We start from the raw sequence: 21,658 nt of genomic DNA on the forward strand, positions 1-21,658 counted from the left end.
TGCTCATAACACAAATAAATGCTTTTACCGGGATTTGAACCCAGAACCATCAGCTTCACAGGCAGGGTCACTACAGACTAGGCTAGACCGGTCGTCAAAAGGGTTTTTTTGAACTGCATATTGACTAGTGTAATTTCTTATGTATAATAGACATAAGTCTATGTTATTATTCACAACGACGGGATTTAATCGCGTAAAATAAGTCTTCATCAGTCAGTCAGTTCAGTTCGGTCAGTCTTCTCCGAGACCACGGGGACAACGCCGTCCTCGAAACGTCGGAGGTAAATTTAAAACTTATTTTACGCGATTAAGTCCCGTCGTTGTGAATTTTAATGAGTAAAAATCGTGAAAGTTTAAATCAATCAGTCTGTATGTTTATATCTATCTAGGTTTATGTTTCTGTTTTATTTGCAGGAAAAAATCGAGGACGCCACAATTCTCTCCCTAATCCGAAAACTCCCCTTCAACGTAGCCAACTACTCCACCAGCCTTCTTGAGGACCTGGAGGTGTTCACCAAACTCGGCCTGGACTTCTCTAGGGAGATCCGACACGCCGCCATCTTGAGTTTTGCGACGCTTGCGCACAAAACTAGGAGAGCGTTGGAGCAGGAAAAGCAAGATTTGTTTGATAACATTGTGGTGAAGTACTTCAGGATGTACAGCGGTGAGTTGAATCTCTCTTTTTTATCTTTGTCTCTCTCTCTTTCTCCCTCTGTCTTAATATAACGCGCTGCATGAAGCGCTATATCTCTCTCTTATCCTCTCTCCTTCATATCTCTGTTTTTCTCTCTCTCTACTCTCCTCTACTCTCCTCGTAGGTTGGCAAATTATTTGAAACCTCTTATTCCATTAGTTCGAAATTCAATTTCATTTTGCCCTAAAAACATCGGGACTAAGGATAGGGCGTGACGCGCTGGCTATCTCGCTCTCTCAGGAGAGAAGCCGCCATCTTAAGTTTCGCGACGCTTGCGCACAAAACTAGGAGAGTGCTGGAATAACCGAAACAAGATCTGTTTGATAATATTGAGGTGAAGTACTTCAGGATGTATAGCGGTGAGCTCTCTGTTTCTCCTCTTTCTCCCTCCTCTCTCTTTCCATCTTTATCTCTCTCTCTCCCTGTCTCCTTTCTCCCCGTCTCTCTCTGTCCTTCCAAAGGTAAGGAACACCATTGTTCCGTGATGGGGATTTTGGGGTTTTGCCATAGTAATGGCCGCGCACCGCTACGGAACGGACGCCCCCTTTACACGTCGCCTTGCGCGTAGTAGACGCGCTTTGTTAGAGAGAAATCTTCTATACCTAGTATTATTATATATTCTGTGACGTTAGTAATAATGGTAATAATAGTTCAGCAATAGACATCTTTTAGGTAAGCATGATCCATCCTAGACTGCATCAATTCAATTTTTCAGGTAGTATGGCTCCATCGATACGGTCGATGATTTCGCCAACGTCAAAGTGGGATCCACGTGGGATCGAATTAATATTTCTTGATTAAAACTTATTGGCCATCGGCCATAGCCAGTGAACGGTAAACAATAAAATTATGGGCCTCTAGGGCTCTAGCCAGACACGGTTAGAGGTAGAAATACCAAATGCTCTTAGAGCACGACGTAGTTCGGTGGTTGTTGTAGTTGTCTCGTAAAACCGATAGCTGGATTTTACGAGATGCACGTGGACTACCGGCCGTTGACATCGAAATGGTGGTTAAACACGCTTTGAGATTAATTCTCCATTCACTGCACACTACCACATTAGATTACTGAATAATAAAGCTATCGATATTACACATTAAACAATATTAATGAGCAAAAAACAAAGGACTTAATCACGAGGCTACTATCAAGATTGCGGTCAAATGCTTGCGTTTTTGTAATAAATAAAAAATCCACAGACTGTCCACAATACATCGACCGCATGGTGTGGCTCCAAGGTCTCTGCAACCTTGGCTATTCAGCAGACTCTTACACGAGAACAGTGTACATGGCCAAGAAGAGCAATAGACACGAACGGTTATGGGCCGCGTTAGCTGATGGGAGCTCGCGGCCGCCACCGGAGTATGGATATGGTCGTAATGTGAATGATTATTCGGTAAGTTGTAGATACAAAAGTTTTTGGCAAAAATTTCATTTTTGGTACAAGCTTTTATCGCTGACTCTACTTTTCTTTCCACAGACAACTAATACTCACATCGAGACAATTCTAAAAAATCTCAAACAATTAGGTTGCGTTGTTTTATCACAGAGTTCCTATGACCACCTCGTGTCTCCATCATCAGATCAGCTCGATGGTACCATAATATTGCATTGTCACCCGACCTACATATGTATGCAAATTTTCAGCTTAATCGGAAGCGGGTCAAATTTAACTTGCAAGATTTGACCCTTACAAACATGTTACATGCATATTACATACATACTTACATAGGTACATTGCAAGTTAATTAAAAGCTTGTAAAAAGGTAATCACGGTCTATATCCCGGTCAATATAGACTTATATTGACCGTAAGTAAGTTGTAAATAGGTGTAAGGTCAATGTAGGGAATTATTGTTCCAAAATATTATTAAAGCTAAAAAAAATATGTAAAAAAGAAATAAAATCGTGTCCTAGAAGATAATCGGCACTTTGATCCCTCCTAGTAGGGAAGAAAAGTGCCACTTTGATCCCTCCTAGCAGGGATGAAAAAGCCTTTTTTAGATGGGTAACGTGACAACTTTTTTTCAGGTCCTGCAATCCTCCCTACCAATAATAATGGACGACACAGAACACATACAACTGCGAATCGCGGCGTTACACGCTCTGCTCCGCTCCGACATACGCGCAAGCGATTTTTTATACATACACAATTACATTAAGAGTTCGAATAATAATCAGTTGAAGCGTTTTTGGTATGCTACAGTGAAAAGTCTGGAGAAATGTAAGCTGTACAACGAATATAAGGCGGCGTAAGTATTGAAATATATACTTTACTAGCTTTTGCCCTGAAAGACTGCTAGGCTCAAATGGGACTGGGCCGCGGGCAGAAGAGGGGCGCGGACGCGGCAGGCCCAGACGGAGATGGCGGGACGACCTAGACACCTTTCTCAACAACTGGCCGGAGGAGGCACTATATCGGGAGTCGTGGAAGACAAGGGGAGAGGCCTTTGCCCAGCAGTGGGACACCATAATGGGCTAGTAAAAAAAAAAAGCTTTTGCCTGCGACTTCGTCTGCGTGGAATTAGTAATTTGGTTACCTTAATTCTTAAACAAATCTGCTTTTTAATCTATCCTTTTTCACCCCCAAATTGGTCCATTCTATACATTTCCACCCCATTTTGTACGCCCTTAAGGGATGATTTCGGGGATAAAAGTTATTCTATATCCTTTCCCACAGCTCAAACTATCCCCATACCATTCATCTAAATCGGTTCAGCGGTTATTGATTCCCCATACAAATTTCCACCCTCCTTTTAACCCCCTTGAGGGGTGAGTTCTGGGATAAAAACTATAAAAAGTATCCTATATCCTTCCCCGGGACTCAAACTATCTGTATACCAAATTTCAACTAAATCGGTTCAGCGGTTTAAGCGTGAAAAGGTAACACACAGATAGACAGACAGACTTTCGCATTTATAATATTAGTATGGATTTCAGACAAAATTGTCAGTGACACCAATTTTTTTTTAGAACAGATATAATTGAAATTGCATTAATATATGTCATGGTTTCCAAATAAAATGGCTGTGACATACAGATAGATAACATGACGATAAGGGTTCCGTTTTTGTCATTTTGACCACGGGACCCTAAAAATTACATAATCAGATCAAAATAATAAATTGGTATTAAGTTACATATATCACAGTTTGAGGGGCATTTACTAGCTAGCGGCCCAATTCAAACAATGCTTATAAGATGTCACAGCGATACGATACCGATCTGTCAGTGCCAAAAGACAAATCGGTATCGTATCGCTGTGACATCTTATAAGCATTGTTCGAATTGGGCCGTATATCAGAACTTCCTATTTCATGATTTATCTTGGGAAAGAGAAAATATTAAATTTTTTTTTTCAAGGTCATACTATGTGCCGTTCGTCGCGAGTCAGGTTTCGAACCCAGACTCCACGTACTGGGCCACCAATAACTATATAGTCATCACTAACGACGAGGTGGCTGCCGCTTTACAGGTACCAAAGATAGATATAACTCCGTAATAGATGGATACAGTCTAAGGAAAAAACGTGCCTCGAAAATCAAGAAAATTTGATTCTCATTATTATTTATCTCCACGGGACTTAATCGCGTAATTTGATTCTCGTTCAGAGGGCGCTACTAGCTTTGGCCTACTGTCGTATAGATGGTGTTGACGGTTTCGTTTGTTATGTAACAATTTTAAGGCATATCAGTGAAAGAACATGGGTAAAAATTATAAAAATAATTAATGCAAATAAAAAAAATCATTTATCCATATTTAAATACATTTTATCGTATTTTTTAAATCTTCATTTTTAGTTTTAAAGTGTGTCGACAGATGGCAGTGAATTTACTGGGGTTACTAAGTTTACTATGACAGTACCGCTCTAGTATAAGTTACTCTATGCAGGTACCAAAGAGGATATAATAGGAAAGAGCGGTACTGTCAGTTTTTGTAGCCACAGTAAATTCACTGCCATCTATCGACACACGATTAAAATTAAAAATAAAAATATCAAAAAATTTATTTATATACGAATAAATGATTTTTTTAATTTGCAATATTTGCATTAATTATTTTTATACTATTTTGACCCATGTTCTTTCACTGATATGCGTTAATATTATTAAATAACAAACGAAACCGTCAACGCCATCTATACGAGAGTAGGCCAAAGGTAGTGGCGCCATCTGATCGAGGATCAAATTTTCTTGATTTTCGAAGCACGTTTTTTCCTTAGACTGTATCCATCTATTACGGAGTTATATCTATCTTTGACTATACTGATTACTGATACTACCTATATATATATCACTGCTATGCAGTTCTGTTATGATCTTAGTGGATCTTATAGACAAGGTGCAGACTCGCCCCACGCTCCGCGCTTCTAATGAAGTTCATTTAGATATTATTGACAGTCATTAAATTGACAAATAAAAGGTTTAGAGTAGAGAAATATCATTTATCTTAATTTATTCGCATTGAATGTGTTATTTTGTACAGTTTATGAGCGTTGGAGAGCCAACCAACGCGCTGCCAGCATTCGCGGCTGTCAAACTGTCGACGGGCGGACGGCGGCCGCATCATATAGCGGTAAGTACCTACCGTAAAATGGGGTGAGTAGGAGCAAAACTGAAATTCAAACCTCGATAACATTTTATTTTTACATATGCAAACTGAATGGTGTATATAATAAGTGTTCCGGACGTTTGTATTTTAGTTTTTATTTTATTTTGAGTATATCTCATAACTTTCATAACTTTGACGATAAACAGGAAATCCCACCTCACCCCGTAGTCCCTCGTAATTGGGGTGAGATGGGTTTTCATACAAAGGTGATTATGGAAGATTGTTGGATCGTTTTTTTTTTATTATGAGTATTACTATAGCTCCATTTTAAATTGGAATACATTATTTCTGTAGCAGTAGCCTTAAAATCCCATCTCACCCGCCTTTCATCCCTTCTCTCCCCATTCATAACCCAACTCACCCCGCGAACCCTACTCACCCCATTTTACGATACTATTCGTTGTGTCTATAATATCAGTATCGCAGCGCGACATTACTGCCGACTGAATTGCTGCCGCAAACGTCAAAATCTATGTCATCGCCCGGAATTTTGAGACTTGCGGCAGCAATGCAGTATGCAGTCGACAGAAAATTAAATGTTGCGCCGCAATACTACATCGCTGAAGGCGAACTTAAAAAAGCTATGGCTTTCGGACGGAACTTCGGAACTTCGGAACTAAAAGATGTGTGCGGTTAGGTAGTTTATCATATGTATTATATCGTATAGAACGTATTATATGTATTATATATTATAACTATACATGACTGTTAATATATATAAATATATATATATATATATATATATATATATATATATATTTTTTATGAAATAGGAGGCAAACGAGCAGACGGATCACCTGATGGAAAGCGATTACCGCCGCCCATGGACACCCGCAACACCAGAGGGGTTGTAAGTGCGTTGCCGGCCTTTAAGATGGGAATACGCCGCGAATAATAGATGGGGATATTTTACATAAATCCCATGCCCATGCTATATACTTTACCTGTCTTTTAGGAAACTAAATATTTTCTTTTATACCGTTTAGTACAGCTTTGATGTCTACCGTTCTCCAACACTCCCTCAATTGCTCAAAGGTTAACTGGAAGAGATCCCTTAAGGGATAAGTTCGCCTTTGTACAAATGATGCGTTTTTCTCGTGTTTTATGTTTATTTTTGTACAATAAAGAGTTTTACTACTACTACTACTGGTGCCGTCTGAATCCGAACAGATACCTCTCGATACATACATACATTTCGATATCTCTAACTCCTTAACATCCAGACCCATCATATTTGAACTTCAAAATTATATTTATATGAACTAATACATTCCTAAATTATTATTTTTTAACAAGCAGAAATGCCTGCGATCGATGCTATTAAGCTTAGAATAAATTTAAAAGTGGAGTTTAAGAAGTGTAACGCTCTTACGGTAGATGTCGCTAGGGTCCCCTAGACCCATATAGTGGGAAGATTTGCTGACTATGGATGAGGTCTTGGTGGCTCAGTTGGCAGACCGCTGGAGTATCTATCCAGAGGCCGTGAGTTCAAGTCTCACCCAAGGCAGTAATTTTTCCACTTTTAAATTTATTCTAAGCTTAATTACTTTCCTGTTAAATATCATGCATATTAGTTTATATTACTCTAGATATCGTCTAACAATCATGAAACTTACAAATGCATAAACTGCACCTAGAGTTTATTTACGCTAATTATTAACATCTCTTCGCTAAATCCATTTCAAAAACCAAGCGGTAGGTAAAATACCTCTTGGTCTCTAGACCTAGAGGATATGTGCGGTAAGACTCTCCAGCTCATATAATTTTAAAACACTCGTTTACGCTCGTGTTTCACTATCTCGACATTTATTTCGAATTGGTTAGTATATATACTTGTATTACAATTAAATCATCATCATCTTCCTCACGTTGTCCCGGCATTTTGCCACGGCTCATGGGAGCCTGGGGTCCGCTTGGCAACTAATTCCGAGAATTGGCGTGGGCACTAGTTTTACACAGTAGGCACTAGTATTACAATTAAATAGTATGTCATAAATTTTTCTGGCAGGTGTACGTAATAGCGGAAGGCGTAACCACGAACATGTTCAAGAAAATCCACACGATCAACGAAAAGGAACTCAAGATTGAAAAGCTGGTGGAGGTTCTGAGGTCCTTTAAAGTGCCTTCGACGCCACCAGAGGAGGTAATTTTAGTATATTTTTTGTATCAACAAACTTACTTACTTACCTACTTCGCTGGCTCAGCGACCCGAAGTGGATCTTGGCCGCCACTTGGTTTCGCCATTCGTTCCTATCCTGTGCGATCCGACGCCATTTAGCCGCTTCGATGTCACATAGGTCGATAAAAAGAATGAGACATTCGTGACATCCCTGTGTCCCTGATTTAGTTACAAACAGTGAACCACTGTGCCTTACCACGACTGCCTTAGCAGTGTCAAACTGACATTTACGCTAACGTCTGCGTAACTTACTTTCTAGTATACACCTCCCTCGCACTAATATGCGAGTACTAGTGAGATGCATAGAAAGAGAAGCCTGCGGCTGTCGCGAATTAAGGCGGTTCCCTGAGCCAGAAGGCGAACAATCTCCTTATATGATCATATTTTTCTAAGAGACGTTGATATTCGTAGACGTGGAAAAAATATATGTAGTTCTTGATTATATTATCTTTTATTTATAAGCTTCCGATATACGAATTATGACACTTCGCTCGATACAATTAATTCCCTAAATAACCTCTTAACTCGGACTTTTAATCAAACTTTACTCGGTTACTTATTATGTGACACTATAGACTAAACAAAGAAGAAAAAACAATCTTGACTTAAATAGTAATTAAATTAAATAGTAAAATTAAATAGTAATTTGACAGCTTTCGAATTTTGATATTGTAAGGCAACGTTTTTAAAATAAATAAAAATCGACAAAATTCGATCAAAATTAAAACTTGGCGCGCATGGTCTCTCCCGTTCTTTCATGCGAAATGTGATAGTGATAGCGGCAAACAGATAGAACGGCCTTAACACTCTCGTTTGCAATATTTCACACCCCTCTCTTTGTACAATGTACCTAAATATTATGGTCCTAACTTTAACTATCTTATTTTTTATATTTACCAGGTCCACATTGACATAGTTATCAAGATTCACGACAAGACGGTTTACGCGTCGCACGTCAACCAATCACGGTTCGATTCCTGGAACGGAGAGGAAAGTAAGTCTGTCTCACTCTAAGTAAGAGAAGTGTGGCTACCATCAGTTTTGCACTGACTAATGTGCTACGGTGCGGGCGACGACGGCGGCAGGGAGACGAGAAACTACCCGCGTTTTCGACATTATTGTCAAATGATGGGTTGCACACAGCACTCACTAAGTCATTCGCTAAGGACTCCCCTTGGTCGTGTTTTAATTTATTTTCCTTTCTCATATTAAATTAACGGGTCACTCACGTGTTTTAAATCGAAAACGCTCGACATGTTTCACTCCGTACCAGCCATGTCGGTACCATGTCGAGCGTTTTCGACTTAAAACACGTGAGTGACCCGTTATTAATATATTTAATATGTCTGTGTCTCACGGAAGTTTTGTTATTAAAATTCCTTTCTCATGCTCTGAAAGAGGGTCATTGTTGTTCAAAAGGTGTGCAGAAAATGATACGTGTCTACACTAGAGCATTTTACGTTCGAAGTACGATTTTTTTTACGATAAGCAATACATTTTTGAGTTTAAATGGATTTGTTATACAATTTCCATTCTGATATTCGACTCCCCATTCCATAAATAACGATACTTTCGCATAAATTGTTAATTGAAAGTACCCTCAAGAAATACTGTAAAAATGTATCCCTAGTCATGTTTTTAAAAAACACACGCATTTTACTATTCTCGTATTCGAAATGAAAAGTAGAGTGTTTAACTCGGGTTAATTGCATAATTTCAGCCTCGGACTATTGACGCTCTCACTGCGTTCGAGCGCCAAATTACCTCGGCAGAAATGAGTGCCTTTCTTCCCTTGGTCATAGAGTAACTTATACTAGAGCGGTACTGTCATAGTAAATTTTGTAACCCCAGTAATTCACTGCCATCTGTCGACACACTTTAAAACTAAAAATGAAGATTTATAAAAATACGATAGAATGTATTTAAATATAGATAAATGATTTTTTTTATTTGCATTAATTATTTTTATGATTTTGACCCATGTTCTTTCACTGATATGCGTTAAAATTGTTAAATAACAAACGAAACCGTCAACGCCATCTATACGACAGTTGGCCAAGCTAGTAGCGCCCTCTGAACGAGAATCAAATTTTCTTGATTTTCGAGGCACGTTTTTTCCTTAGACTGTATCTATCTATTACGGAGTTATATCTATCTTTGCCTTGGTTAACAATCCACTATTCCACGCGTTGTGTATTGTAATGTACTATGTATTAACGTTTTGTTTCAGTAACAAAATCAATAGAAGACTTTCTCCGCTTCGGCAGCCACATAAACCAGCAGATAGTCTACTATCCCTTCCAAATGGACGTCAGTATACCCACAGAACTAGGTTTGTTATCATCATCATCATGACTAATGACATTATCATTAACATTATAATCATCAACAACATCGTCATGATCTCCACCGTTAACATCATCATTAGCGTCATCAGCAATATTATTAATTAATCAATTAAAGTATCTATACACCGTGGGGGTCACTAACAAATTTACCTTATCGCTAAACGACAATATAGCTGAAATGTCTGGATTGTGTTATGTCTTTGTAACTACATAGACATGAATGCTAAATGTCTCGTTGGCAAAACGTCTGGATCTTAGAATGTCTTTATTTCTTAATACACAAATGCTAAATGGTCCGGTAGAAACACGTTTGTATCTTAGAACGTCTTAATTACTAAACAGACATGAACGCTAAACAGTCAAGAAGCAAAAAGTCTGGATTGTGTAATGTTTTTATTGCTAATATTCCTTACAATCTTTCCGTGTTTTTACACTATCTAAACCTTCTGTGGTCTAATACAAACATTTCAATGCCAAAATTATCTAAATCGGTCCAGCGGTTCTCGAGTTTATGCGCGACTAACAAACGCATTTTATTTATGTTTTTATTTCATGACGTTTTGCTATTAACTCGTTCTGTGTTTATGTCAATTAACTAATTTCACTTTCGGCTCATTAGATATTCTAATCATATGGACTATTTATATTTTCAGACGTTTGGCTACTTATTCATTCTAATTCTTAGCCATCCAGCTAAACTGTCTTATTGCTGACTGAGTATTCTTCTTTCATGTCGTCGCAGCTGAATTGACTATATGCTGACTGTGTATTTAAATTTTATGTCATCTAGCTGAAATGGTCGTTTTACGCTAAGGTCAATTTGATAGTGACCCCACCGTGGGCTAAAACCCGACAGATTTTAATAGTGTATTCTTAAAATGTCATACAAGGTTTTCTGAAATCTTGTTTTAGAGATATTGTCAATTTTTATGAAAATTTGTTTTTGTTATAACTTAGTGTGAAACGATTTTTGGCTGCGACGCTGCCACTGTGACAAGTCACATTAAACATTAGGCTCTCCAAAACATGTCGCGCTAGTGACGAAATACGTGAGCACAGGGCGGACACGTTATACATCAAAAATCACTTGAGTTTCTATGTGTGAACGGCACGTCTGTACACGCGGCATGCGTCATTGTGTAAGTTGCTTAAAAACAGTACTGAGCGGCCGGCAAACGGCCGTCAATCTGCTGTCGCTGTCGCGGGGCGAGGTAATTCGAATCGGGGAGGGGCGGTGCGTGGCCGTTCTTTATGATACTATTAAGTAGATAGTAAGAGTATATAGTTGCCTGTGGAAAGAAAAGTATAGTCAGCGATGAAAGCTTGTACAAACAATTAAATGTTTGCCAAAAACTTATTTCTAAATGTGACGTTTTCAACCAAAAGGTACCACATTGTCGCTTGTCGATAAGGTTGATTTCGAATTGAAGCTATATGGAAATAGCGCCTTATTAACAACCGACAATAAGTACCCTTTTGGTTGAAAATGGCACAAATATCCCCAAGTAACACATCCATTTTAGTAATAAATTATGTCATTTTTCAGGTACTCCTATTCGTCTGCAGTCAACAATAATATCGTTTACTTCAATCAGAGGCAACTTGACTGCCCCTTCTTCTCAAGACTTGACGTGGAGAAACGATTTACATATAAGGTACTACACATAACTTATATATAACATATAACTTATTACACATAACTTATATATAACATATAACTTATTACACATGACTTATATATAACATATAACTTATTACACATAACATATATCACATATAACTTATTACACATAACTTTTAAACATATTTTAATGCTATTAATATTTATTTTATTGAATTTTGTCTCTTCCAGACAACCTTTTACGTGTTAGATCGTAATGAGGTATATATCTATGCCTATAATTGGTTTATATAGCTCCAGTTTATAAAACAAACGAAATAGAGCAAAATAAGTTTTTCGAAAAACTTAATATCGCTGGATTTTTTTAACTGATATCTGAAGCTACATAAACTAATTACACGCGTAGATATACCACATCCAATTGTAAGTGCAAAGTTTTAGAGCAATCTAGCTAGTCGTTTTAAAATGAGAGCATAACTACGTTTGTATGGAGAATCGAGCTTGTTGCGCACTTTTATTGTATTTCCTATGTAATAGTGAGGAGTATGATTTTAAATAATAATTATTATTCTAGATACCAAGCAACGGCAGTAAGCGCCATTAGAACAAACGGGCCACTCCTATCATCAGAGCACGAAGCGTTACTGCAGAGATCCTTAGTGGCCCATCTCCCTATCCGCTGTGACCTCACCGTCTCACCCATCAGCAAGTCATTCCAGTAAGTTTGTCTCTCTTTATGTTTCTCTTGCTCTATCATCAGAGCACGAAGCGTTACTGCAGAGATCCTTAGTGGCCCATCTTCCTATCCGTTGTGACCTCACCGTCTCACCCATCAGCAAGTATGTCTCTCTCGCTCTATCTTCAGACAATTAAGCGTTACTGCAGAGATCCTTAGTGGCCCATCTCCCTATCCGCTTTGACCTCACCGTTTCACCCATCAGCAAGTCATTCCAATAAGTATGTCTCTCTCGCTCTATCTTCAGACAATGAAGCGTTACTGCAGAGATCCTTAGTGGCCCATATCCCTATCCGCTGTGACCTCACCGTCTCACCCATCAACAAGTCATTGCAGTAAGTCTGTCTCTCTCGCTCTATCTTCAGAGAATTAAGCGTTACTGCAGAGATCCTTAGTGGCCCATCTCCCTATCCGCTGTGACCTCACCGTCTCACCCTTCAGCAAGTCATTCCAGTAAGTATGTCTCTCTCGCTCTATCTTCAGACAATTAAGCGTTACTGCAGAGATCCTTAGTGGCCCATCTCCCTATCCGCTGTGACCTCACCGTCTCACCCATCAACAAGTCATTCCAGTAAGTATGTCTCTCTCGCTCTATCTTCAGACAATTAAGCGTTCCTGCAGAGATCCTTAGTGGCCCATCTCCTTATCCGCTGTGACCTCATCGTCTCACCCATCAACAAGTCATTGCAGTAAGTCTGTCTCTCTCTCTGTATGTTCCTCTCGCTCTATCTTCAGACCATGACGCGTTACTGATGGGATCCTTAGTGGCCCATCCCCTTATCCGCTGTGACCTCACCGTCTCACCCATCAACAAGTCATTCCAGTAAGTCTGTCTCTCTCTGTAGGTATGTCCCTCTCGCTCTATCTTCAGAGCACGAAGCGCTACTGCAAGGATCCTTAGTGATATATCCTATTCGCCGTGATTTTTATATCTCACCATTCTCACATTTAACAGAAAAATATGGGAGTGTCATTGTAAACCTAATATTTTCATAGAAATTTGACATTAATCATGACATTGCCACACTTTGTCACTGCAAATTCCATGCAGAGTTAGCTTGGTCCTACTTTAAGGCGATATTTATAAGGTTGCTCTACAATATTTATGCATTATAATTTGCTACGTGTTCAATTAAAAGGTACCACATTGTCGGTTTGCAAAAAGGTTGATTTTAAATTGAAGCCATTTGGAAATATCGCCTTATTGAGAACCGACTATATGTACCCTTTTGATTGAGAATGGCACATTTATTCATTTAGATTAAAATGGCCGAACCCCGGCGGGCAGTACGTCCTTTTGATTGAAAATGGCACATTTATTCATTTAGATTAAAATGGCCGAACCCCGGCGGGCAGTACGGCCTTTTGATTGAAAATGGCAGTTATTCATTTAGATTAAAATGGCCGAACCCCGGTGGGCACTGGGCAGTACGGCCTTTTGATTAAAAATGGCACATTTATTCATTTAGATTAAAATGGCCGAACCCCGGTGGGCACTGGGCAGTACGCTGTAAAGAGTTCGAAACGTCGGGATGTATTATTGTGGCGAGGTACGAGTATATGTACACGTATGTATAGGTATAAGTAGGAACTAAGTATATGAGTAACCATATCATGTAATGTGTTAGGTTTAAGCAGTCAGTAATAAACGACACGTCGAACATATTGGTTGTTTGCCTCACCTACGTCCCACCGATACCCCCCACTTCAGATTATAAATTCAATATACGCGATATAATCCGTTTTCATAGTTTTATTTAATGGCACATTTATTCATTTAGATTAAAATGGCCGAACCCCGGCGGGCAGTACGGCGGCGTGGCGATGCACTCGAGACTTCAAGTCATCATGACGTCCAAGAACGGAAAAGACGCGTATACTGTCTCGGACCGGAATAATGACCAAAAGGTACCATGAATGAATGAAAACCTTTATCTTTATTTCAGGCAGCTAATGGCCCATAAATAAATACTTTAAAACTAGCATTCATATGTCAGTTTTGGTACAAGTTTTTATCGCTGACTGTACTTTTCTTTCCACAGGCAACTAATATTCATCGAGACAATTCTAAAAACCCCAAATACAATTAGGTTGCGTTGTTTTATCACAGAAATCCTTTTGCCACCTCCTGTCTCCATCATCAGATCAGCTCGATGGTACCATAATTAAATATTGCATTGTCACCCGACTTTACATAATCATGTATGACGTTGGTGCCTTGGAGGATGGGACGGCCTCTAGTCTGGGATGCCACATGCGTTGACACCCTCGCGCCGTCCCACCTTCCGGGCACCAGCAGTGATGCTGGTCGTGCCGCGTTCATGGCAGAAGACCTCAAACGCCGCAAATATGCCACCCTTGGCAGCAGTTATATTTTTGAGGCGTTTGGGGTCGAAACGCTGGGGCCGTGGGGGCCAAGCGCGCGCCGGGTATATAAAGAGCTAGCGGCGCGCCTTATAGACGCCACAAGGGACCAGAAGGCTGGCCAGTATTTTGCTCAACGCATTGGCATTGCCATTCAACGTGGCAATGCAGCCAGCCTTCTGGGCACACTGCCCATCGGCAGTGACTTGGAGGACGTGTTTTATTTATAGGGCCTTTATTTTAAGTTTATTTATACCTAGTTTGTATTATTATTTTTAAGCCTATTTGTATTTGTATATTCATAGCTTTGTTATTAAAATGATTTGCTGATCCTTTCTCTAGTAAAAAAAAAAATCATGTATTATATGTATCCTGGAAATTATATTCAAATATACTGTACATAATAAGAGTTTAATAAATATTGTCTTATTTTGAGATATAAATGATTTTTGATTGTTTTGCGATGATTTTTCCGATCATTGCTCATAATATACTATTAAGAAACTAGGGGAAAGCAGATAGTTACAATTTACAATTATTAACAATAATGTATTTGGCAAAGGTGGAAGAAACAGGAGTTTTCTTCGACTGCGAGCGACCGACGACGGGGGCGGAGGTTATGGAGAAGCTATTTGCAACTAAAGCCAACAGTTTTGAGTAAGTTTTCTGTTTCTTTCGCAACTAGGGATGATTTCCGACATAAGAACTATCCTATCTTCTTCCCCGGGACTCAAACTAACTATATTAAATCACATTTACAATCGGGTCTATCGCGAATTTATTTTGTTACCTTTATTTACCGACGTTTCGACACAGGTTTCACTGGTCGTGGTCGCTGAACTAACTATGCCAAATTTTAACTAAATCGGTTCTGCGGCTTAAGCATGAAGAGGTTACATACAGACAAGAAGACAGACACACTTTCGCATTTATTTATAACTAACTTTTGCCCGCGACTTCGTCTGCGTGGAGTCAGTAATTTGGGTAGCTTATTTTTATCGACTCCCCATACAAACTTCCACCCCCCTTTTCACCCCCTTAAAGGATGACTTCTGGGATAAAAACTACCCTATGTCCTTCCCCGCGACTCAAACTATCTCTATACCAAATTTCAACTAAATCGGTTCAGCGGTTTAAGCGTGAATAGGTAACAGACAGACAAACATATAGGAGTTGGTCTCATACTAAAAGTCGTTCAGTATGAACTTTAAATTCTCATCAGAAAATAGTGCTAGGAGTTGAGAAATACTCTTTATATAATTGTGTATTGTTTCAGTTTTCTAGCAACACTTCAACCCTCCCTAATCCTCCTAAACGGCCTGGTCCTCATAACGACCCCCCCTTCAGGCTCCTGCGGTGCCCTCCTCCCCCCTCGGCCGCTAAGACCTGGAGCCTCAGTGCTGGAGCTGGGGCTGGAGCTTCAGCAGCTGGAGGTAGACTTCGATGACCGCGTCAAGGTCAAGGTGCAGCACGCTTTAGAGTTCAAGTATGTTTGCTCTATATTGGGACAAGCACTAGTCTGCACTATATTGGGACAAGCACTGTCTAGTTTGCACTATATTGGGACAAGCACTAGTTTGCACTATATTGGGACAAGCACTGTCTAGTTTGCACTATATTGGGACAAGCACTAGTCTGCACTATATTGGGACAAGCACTGTCTAGTTTGCACTATATTGGGACAAGCACTAGTCTGCACTATATTGGGACAAGCACTGTCTAGTTTGCTCTATATTGGGACAAGCACTAGTCTGCACTATATTGGGACAAGCACTGCCTAGTTTGCTCTATATTGGGACAAGCACTAGTCTGCACTATATTGGGACAAGCACTGTCTAGTTTGCACTATATTGGGACAAGCACTAGTCTGCACTATATTGGGACAAGCAATGTCTAGTTTGCTCTATATTGGGGCAAGCACTAGTCTGCACTATATTGGGACAAGCACGGTCTAGTTTGCACTATATTGGGACAAGCACTAGTCTGCACTATATTGGGACAAGCACTGTCTAGTTTGCACTATATTGGGACAAGCACTAGTCTGCACTATATTGGGACAAGCACTAGTCTGCACTATATTGGGACAAGCACTGTCTAGTTTTCTCTATATTGGGACAAGCACTAGTCTGCACTATATTGGGACAAGCACTAGCTTTTATAAAAGCGACTGCTAGCGATTGATAATAGATTTTTTTTTGTTCGCTGGCGACTGCCATCTTTCTTTCTCAGTAGCAGAAGACTTCTGAGTGTGAGAGTTTCTTTAGTATTCTAATCCCAAGCGCAGACAATAATTCCTTCGAAACCATAGACATAGTATAGTAGTTATAGACATGAAACCGAGCGACCAGGGGTAAGAGAAAGACATATTCATGTATTGACAGGTTAATGTATGGCAGCATAATCCTTTTTCTCTTTCACTTATAAATTTCGGTATTTCGCCAGCGCCTCCTATCTATGCTGCCATAACCCGACCATGAAAAAAACCCGGTGTGATAAGGACAAAGCATGGCACTATTTTCTCTTTCCTCTTATAGGAATCGCAATAAGACTATCTTTCTCTATCAAAGAGTGTCAGGCCCTTGTTCGAAACCAATTTGTTATATTTCCCAGATACATTAATTTGAGAAGCTCATAGTTTTTTGGTATACTAGATTCCAATAAGAATTAGTGCATGCACTAGTTAGTGTTCCACCAGCTTTGCTAAACTTGTTTGGCTTGTACACTATATTTGGTTTTATTTTTATTTATTTAATGTTTGGAATAAATTATTGTTTATGTTTATGTTTAGGTTTATGTTTATGTTTATGTTTATGTTTATGTTTATGTTTATGTTTATGTTTATGTTTATGTTTATGTTTATGTTTATGTTTATGTTTATGTTTATGTTTATGTTTATGTTTATGTTTATGTTTATGTTTATGTTTATGTTTATGTTTATGTTTGTTTATATCAGGCTAACAAGACTTTTTTTACAGAGAAGACAAGCCCAACGGCGAGGTGTATCTGGAAGTCGCAGGCTACACTCAATTGGAGAGCGTCGGCAGCAATCTGACCCTGGATTTTTTGGTAGCTGCTCGACGGCCACATACTGACGACAGAGAGAAAGACTGGAAGGTATGATGGTCTTCTTCTTATCTTATAGAAGCCCAACTTGAAGGATCATTCATTCCGAAAACAGCCACACACAGCCTTCTTGTAATATTGGTAACGAGAAATCGTCCGACTTAACCAACCTAGCGCTGTTCCGTTCGGTAAAACGGAGTAGTCATAGCGACATCTAGCGTATTTAAACCTAACTGACTACTAACTACAAAATTTGACTATATTAAAAACCACTAGATGACAATTACACGTACATACAGAAATACCTAATTAAAAAATGAACATAATAAAGTTACAAATTAGGGAACACATCAAAATTACTTTTTTTTTGTTTTTTTGTTTTTAAGTACCCAGACGAGTAAATGTGATATAAAGTAATACTACAAGTAATACAGATACTAAAAAACCGGCCAAGTGCGAGTCGGACTCGCGTTCCAAGGGTTCCGTACATTACACAATTTAAACAATGTTTTTTTAAATGTGAAATGTCTTTACAAAACCCTCAAAACCTCTCTCTTTGGTTGGATCAAAACCTAAGTAATTAAGTCCGACTCACGCTTGACTGCACATTTCTAATAGGTTTTCCTGGGTGATTCCTGTGATGGTAAAGATCTATTTTGTGTATTTTTTTTAATTTTTGACCCAGTAGTTTCGGAGATAAAGGGGGGGAAGGGAAAATGGTCATTTTTTGCCTATTTTCTTGAATAACTTCTAAACTTTTTATCTTAAAATTATTAAAAATATATATTTGAGATTATCACAATGAGCTCTTTCATTTGACATGTAACACGATATAGTTTGAAAAACTTCATTTTTTAATTTTCTCATTTACCCCCCAAAAGTGGCCCCCGCGTTTAAAATTCATTTATTTACGTTACATGTCCGTCTTTGGGTAACAAACACATATGTATACCAAATTTCAACTGAATTGGTCCAGTAGTTTCGGAGATAATAGGCTGTGACAGACGGACAGACAGACAGACGCACGAGTGATCCTATAAGGGTTCCGTTTTTTCCTTTTGAGGTACGGAACCCTAAAAATTATAATGGAATATTAAGAAATACCTTGTCTACAGCAAAAAACTTACACGTCTCTCGTGAGATCAAAAATGCTAAATGCAAAAGCAAAGCCATATGGAAAATTGTGAATGAAAATACGGGCAGAAAGGTTACTACAAATGTGTCATCAATCAAATTACTAGAAGACAATAAAATAATTGACGACCCTAAATCTACTGGCAATGTTCTTAACGACTTTTTTGTAAACGTGAGTAAAATTACAGCTACAGAGGGAAACCATTACGGTAAACATGTTCCATTACTACGTAAATACACAATCAATAACATGAAATCAATGTTCATGTCACCTATAGACGAAGTAGAAATAATCAAAATAGTAAGATCATTGAAAAATACAAACTCCTGTGGCCCTGATGATGTATGCACTGAAATAGTAAAATTCAATATTGAAGTTATGTGTATACCATTATGTCACATATTTAATTCCTGTATTGAGGAAGAAACTTTCCCCTTACAGCTTAAGCGAGCAAAAGTAATTCCTCTTCACAAAAAATGTGACAAAACTGATAAAAATAACTACCGTCCCATTTCTCTTACATCTATAATTTCAAAAATCTTCGAGAGAGCTATTGCTTCTAGAATTATAGACCATTTTAATCAAAATAAATATTTTTGCTCTGAGCAATTCGGTTTTATGCAAAATCGCAACGCTACCACAGCGGTCACTGACCTGGTCACGGAAGTAATGAACGGTTTGAATCGAAATCACAAATGTGCTGGGATTTTCTGCGATCTGAGTAAGGCGTTCGACTGCGTAAATCATCAGATACTTATTGACAAATTGCATTACTATGGAATACGTGGTCCAGTTCTAAAACTCCTTAAATCATATCTAACAGGTAGAACTCAATATGCCCAAATAACACACATAAATAACTCGGAATGCTTAGAACTAGTTAATTCAGATGATAAAAATATCTACTGTGGCGTCCCACAAGGATCGGTGCTAGGCCCACTGCTCTTCATAATTTTTATAAATGATCTCCCAAAAAATTTAACTTATGGCAAAACTTACCTTTATGCAGACGACACTAGTATTGTTCTTCAAAATCATGACTTAAATATGTTAAAATCCCAAATTAGTGAAACTTGGTCTGAGCTTGTTCTTTGGTTCGAGAGTAACGGTCTCAAACTAAATACTGATAAAACAAACTACCTAACTTTCTCTAGACATACCAATAGTATACCTTATGAGTTGCCGCTTCCCATAGTAAAAGCGGATAATACAAAGTTTCTGGGAGTTGAACTGGACGAGCAACTGAGATGGTCTAATCACATAGACTCCACACGAAAAAGATTAGCTAGTGCTTGCTATACTCTTAAAAGTTTATCCAAAACTCTTACTTCAGCAGTCCTTAAGACGGTATACTTCGCCTATTTTGAGAGTATTTTAAGGTACGGTCTGGAGGTTTGGGGAAGCAGTGTTCACGTAAATGCAATACTTATTTTACAAAAGAAAGCTGTTAGAAGTATTGGAAAAGCAAAACCTAGAGAACACTGTCGCCCTCTTTTTATAAAACACCAAATTATGACTGTAATATCGCTTTATATCTACTTAATTTGCACACATATTCATAAAAATAAATTTAAATACAGGTACAAAGGTGAAAACAAGATGCATGCATTAAGGAGTAACAATAGTATTGAGTTACCAAAATGTAATAATTACGTACACTTTAAGAGAAGCCCAGAATATAATGGAATAAAAATATACAATGCTTTAAATAACGACATCACAGAATGCAGTAATTTAGATAAATTTAAACAGAATTTAAAATCATTTTTAATCAGTAGACCTTTCTATTCCTTAACGGAATTTTTCGAAAAAATATACGAATGAATATAATAATTTATCGTCATGGCTGTTTCATTTATTTTAATTGTAATTTTGAACTTTTTATTATTTATATGTTTCACAATGTGTCGATTATTAATGTATAATATATAATATATTAATTTGTGATTTGTAATAAGTTTAAATGTATACCTATTAGTTAGCTAAGAAGATAGGCTAATTATAATTTTAGTGTAAGATTAATATTTTGCATGCCTATTGTGGCGTAATATGCACTCATGAATTTGTACCACACTGACATGACCAATATTGTATCTGTGTATATTAGCAAAATAAATAAATTGAAATTGAAATTGAAAAGTATCCGACTCGCAATTGGCCGGTTTTTTTAATAGATAGAGTGATTCAAGAGGAAGGTTTATATGTATAATACATCAGCATTGCACGCGTGCGAAGCCGGGGCGGGTCGCTAGTACTCTATACGACCCTATTCGAAGCAAAATACGGTTAGAAATAACTTTCCTTCCAGGTCTGCATCCACCTCCACGACATCTCCCACGTGTCTCCAGACCAAGATCTGTCATCAACCCCATCAGCCTACGAAGGTCACATGCTGGTGACCTTCAACAACGACATGGCTCTGACCTGCCCGGCCAGTTCTGAAGGGCATCTGAGGATGGACTATGTGGGGAGCCCGATTGAGGGTGGGAGGTTGGAGAGATATTTGAAGGTCATGATGACTGGAGATAAGGTAGGTTATAAACTGAAAAAGGGGGTTGTTTCCCATATAAGTTTTAAGTCATAATGTATTGTTTGTCCTCATTTTCGTTAGTCACAGAGCGGACACGCTATACATCAAAAATCCGGCAAACGGCCGTCAAGCTGCTGTCGCGGGGCGAGGTAATTCGAGTCGGGGCAGGGCGGTGCGTGGCCGTTCTGTATAATAATACTATCACTTATTCTGTGACTGTACCCGCAAAACGCTGTAATACAAGTGTTCAACCTTTTAGCAGCAGCACACATAGCCAATACATGTGTATAGACAGAACTACTGCTAAATAAAAACTTGCACACTTGTACTTCAAGCGACTAGGAAGAAGGGGCGCGTCTTTGTGGATGGCACAAACTATA

At 38.6% G+C, this 21,658-nt stretch overlaps 1 protein-coding gene across 2 annotated transcripts in view; it reads left to right on the top strand.

Moving 5' to 3' along the window:
• The window catches only part of LOC134752114 (uncharacterized), a 44,591-nt gene that overhangs the window by 17,609 nt on the left and 5,324 nt on the right, over positions 1–21,658 (top strand). For both annotated transcript variants that reach the window (XM_063687685.1, XM_063687683.1), the window contains exons 7-21: positions 415–664; positions 1,892–2,088; positions 2,723–2,943; positions 4,055–4,166; positions 5,177–5,266; positions 7,311–7,445; positions 8,382–8,475; positions 9,712–9,813; positions 11,376–11,484; positions 12,025–12,168; positions 13,968–14,094; positions 15,113–15,207; positions 15,827–16,036; positions 17,526–17,664; positions 21,057–21,278. In XM_063687685.1, coding sequence (XP_063543755.1) covers positions 415–664; positions 1,892–2,088; positions 2,723–2,943; positions 4,055–4,166; positions 5,177–5,266; positions 7,311–7,445; positions 8,382–8,475; positions 9,712–9,813; positions 11,376–11,484; positions 12,025–12,168; positions 13,968–14,094; positions 15,113–15,207; positions 15,827–16,036; positions 17,526–17,664; positions 21,057–21,278 — 2,247 coding nt within the window. The remainder of the gene's footprint in view (positions 1–414; positions 665–1,891; positions 2,089–2,722; positions 2,944–4,054; positions 4,167–5,176; positions 5,267–7,310; positions 7,446–8,381; positions 8,476–9,711; positions 9,814–11,375; positions 11,485–12,024; positions 12,169–13,967; positions 14,095–15,112; positions 15,208–15,826; positions 16,037–17,525; positions 17,665–21,056; positions 21,279–21,658) is intronic.

The sequence above is a fragment of the Cydia strobilella genome, chromosome 24 (genome assembly GCF_947568885.1).
Source record: "Cydia strobilella chromosome 24, ilCydStro3.1, whole genome shotgun sequence".
Lineage (NCBI taxonomy): Eukaryota > Metazoa > Arthropoda > Insecta > Lepidoptera > Tortricidae > Cydia > Cydia strobilella.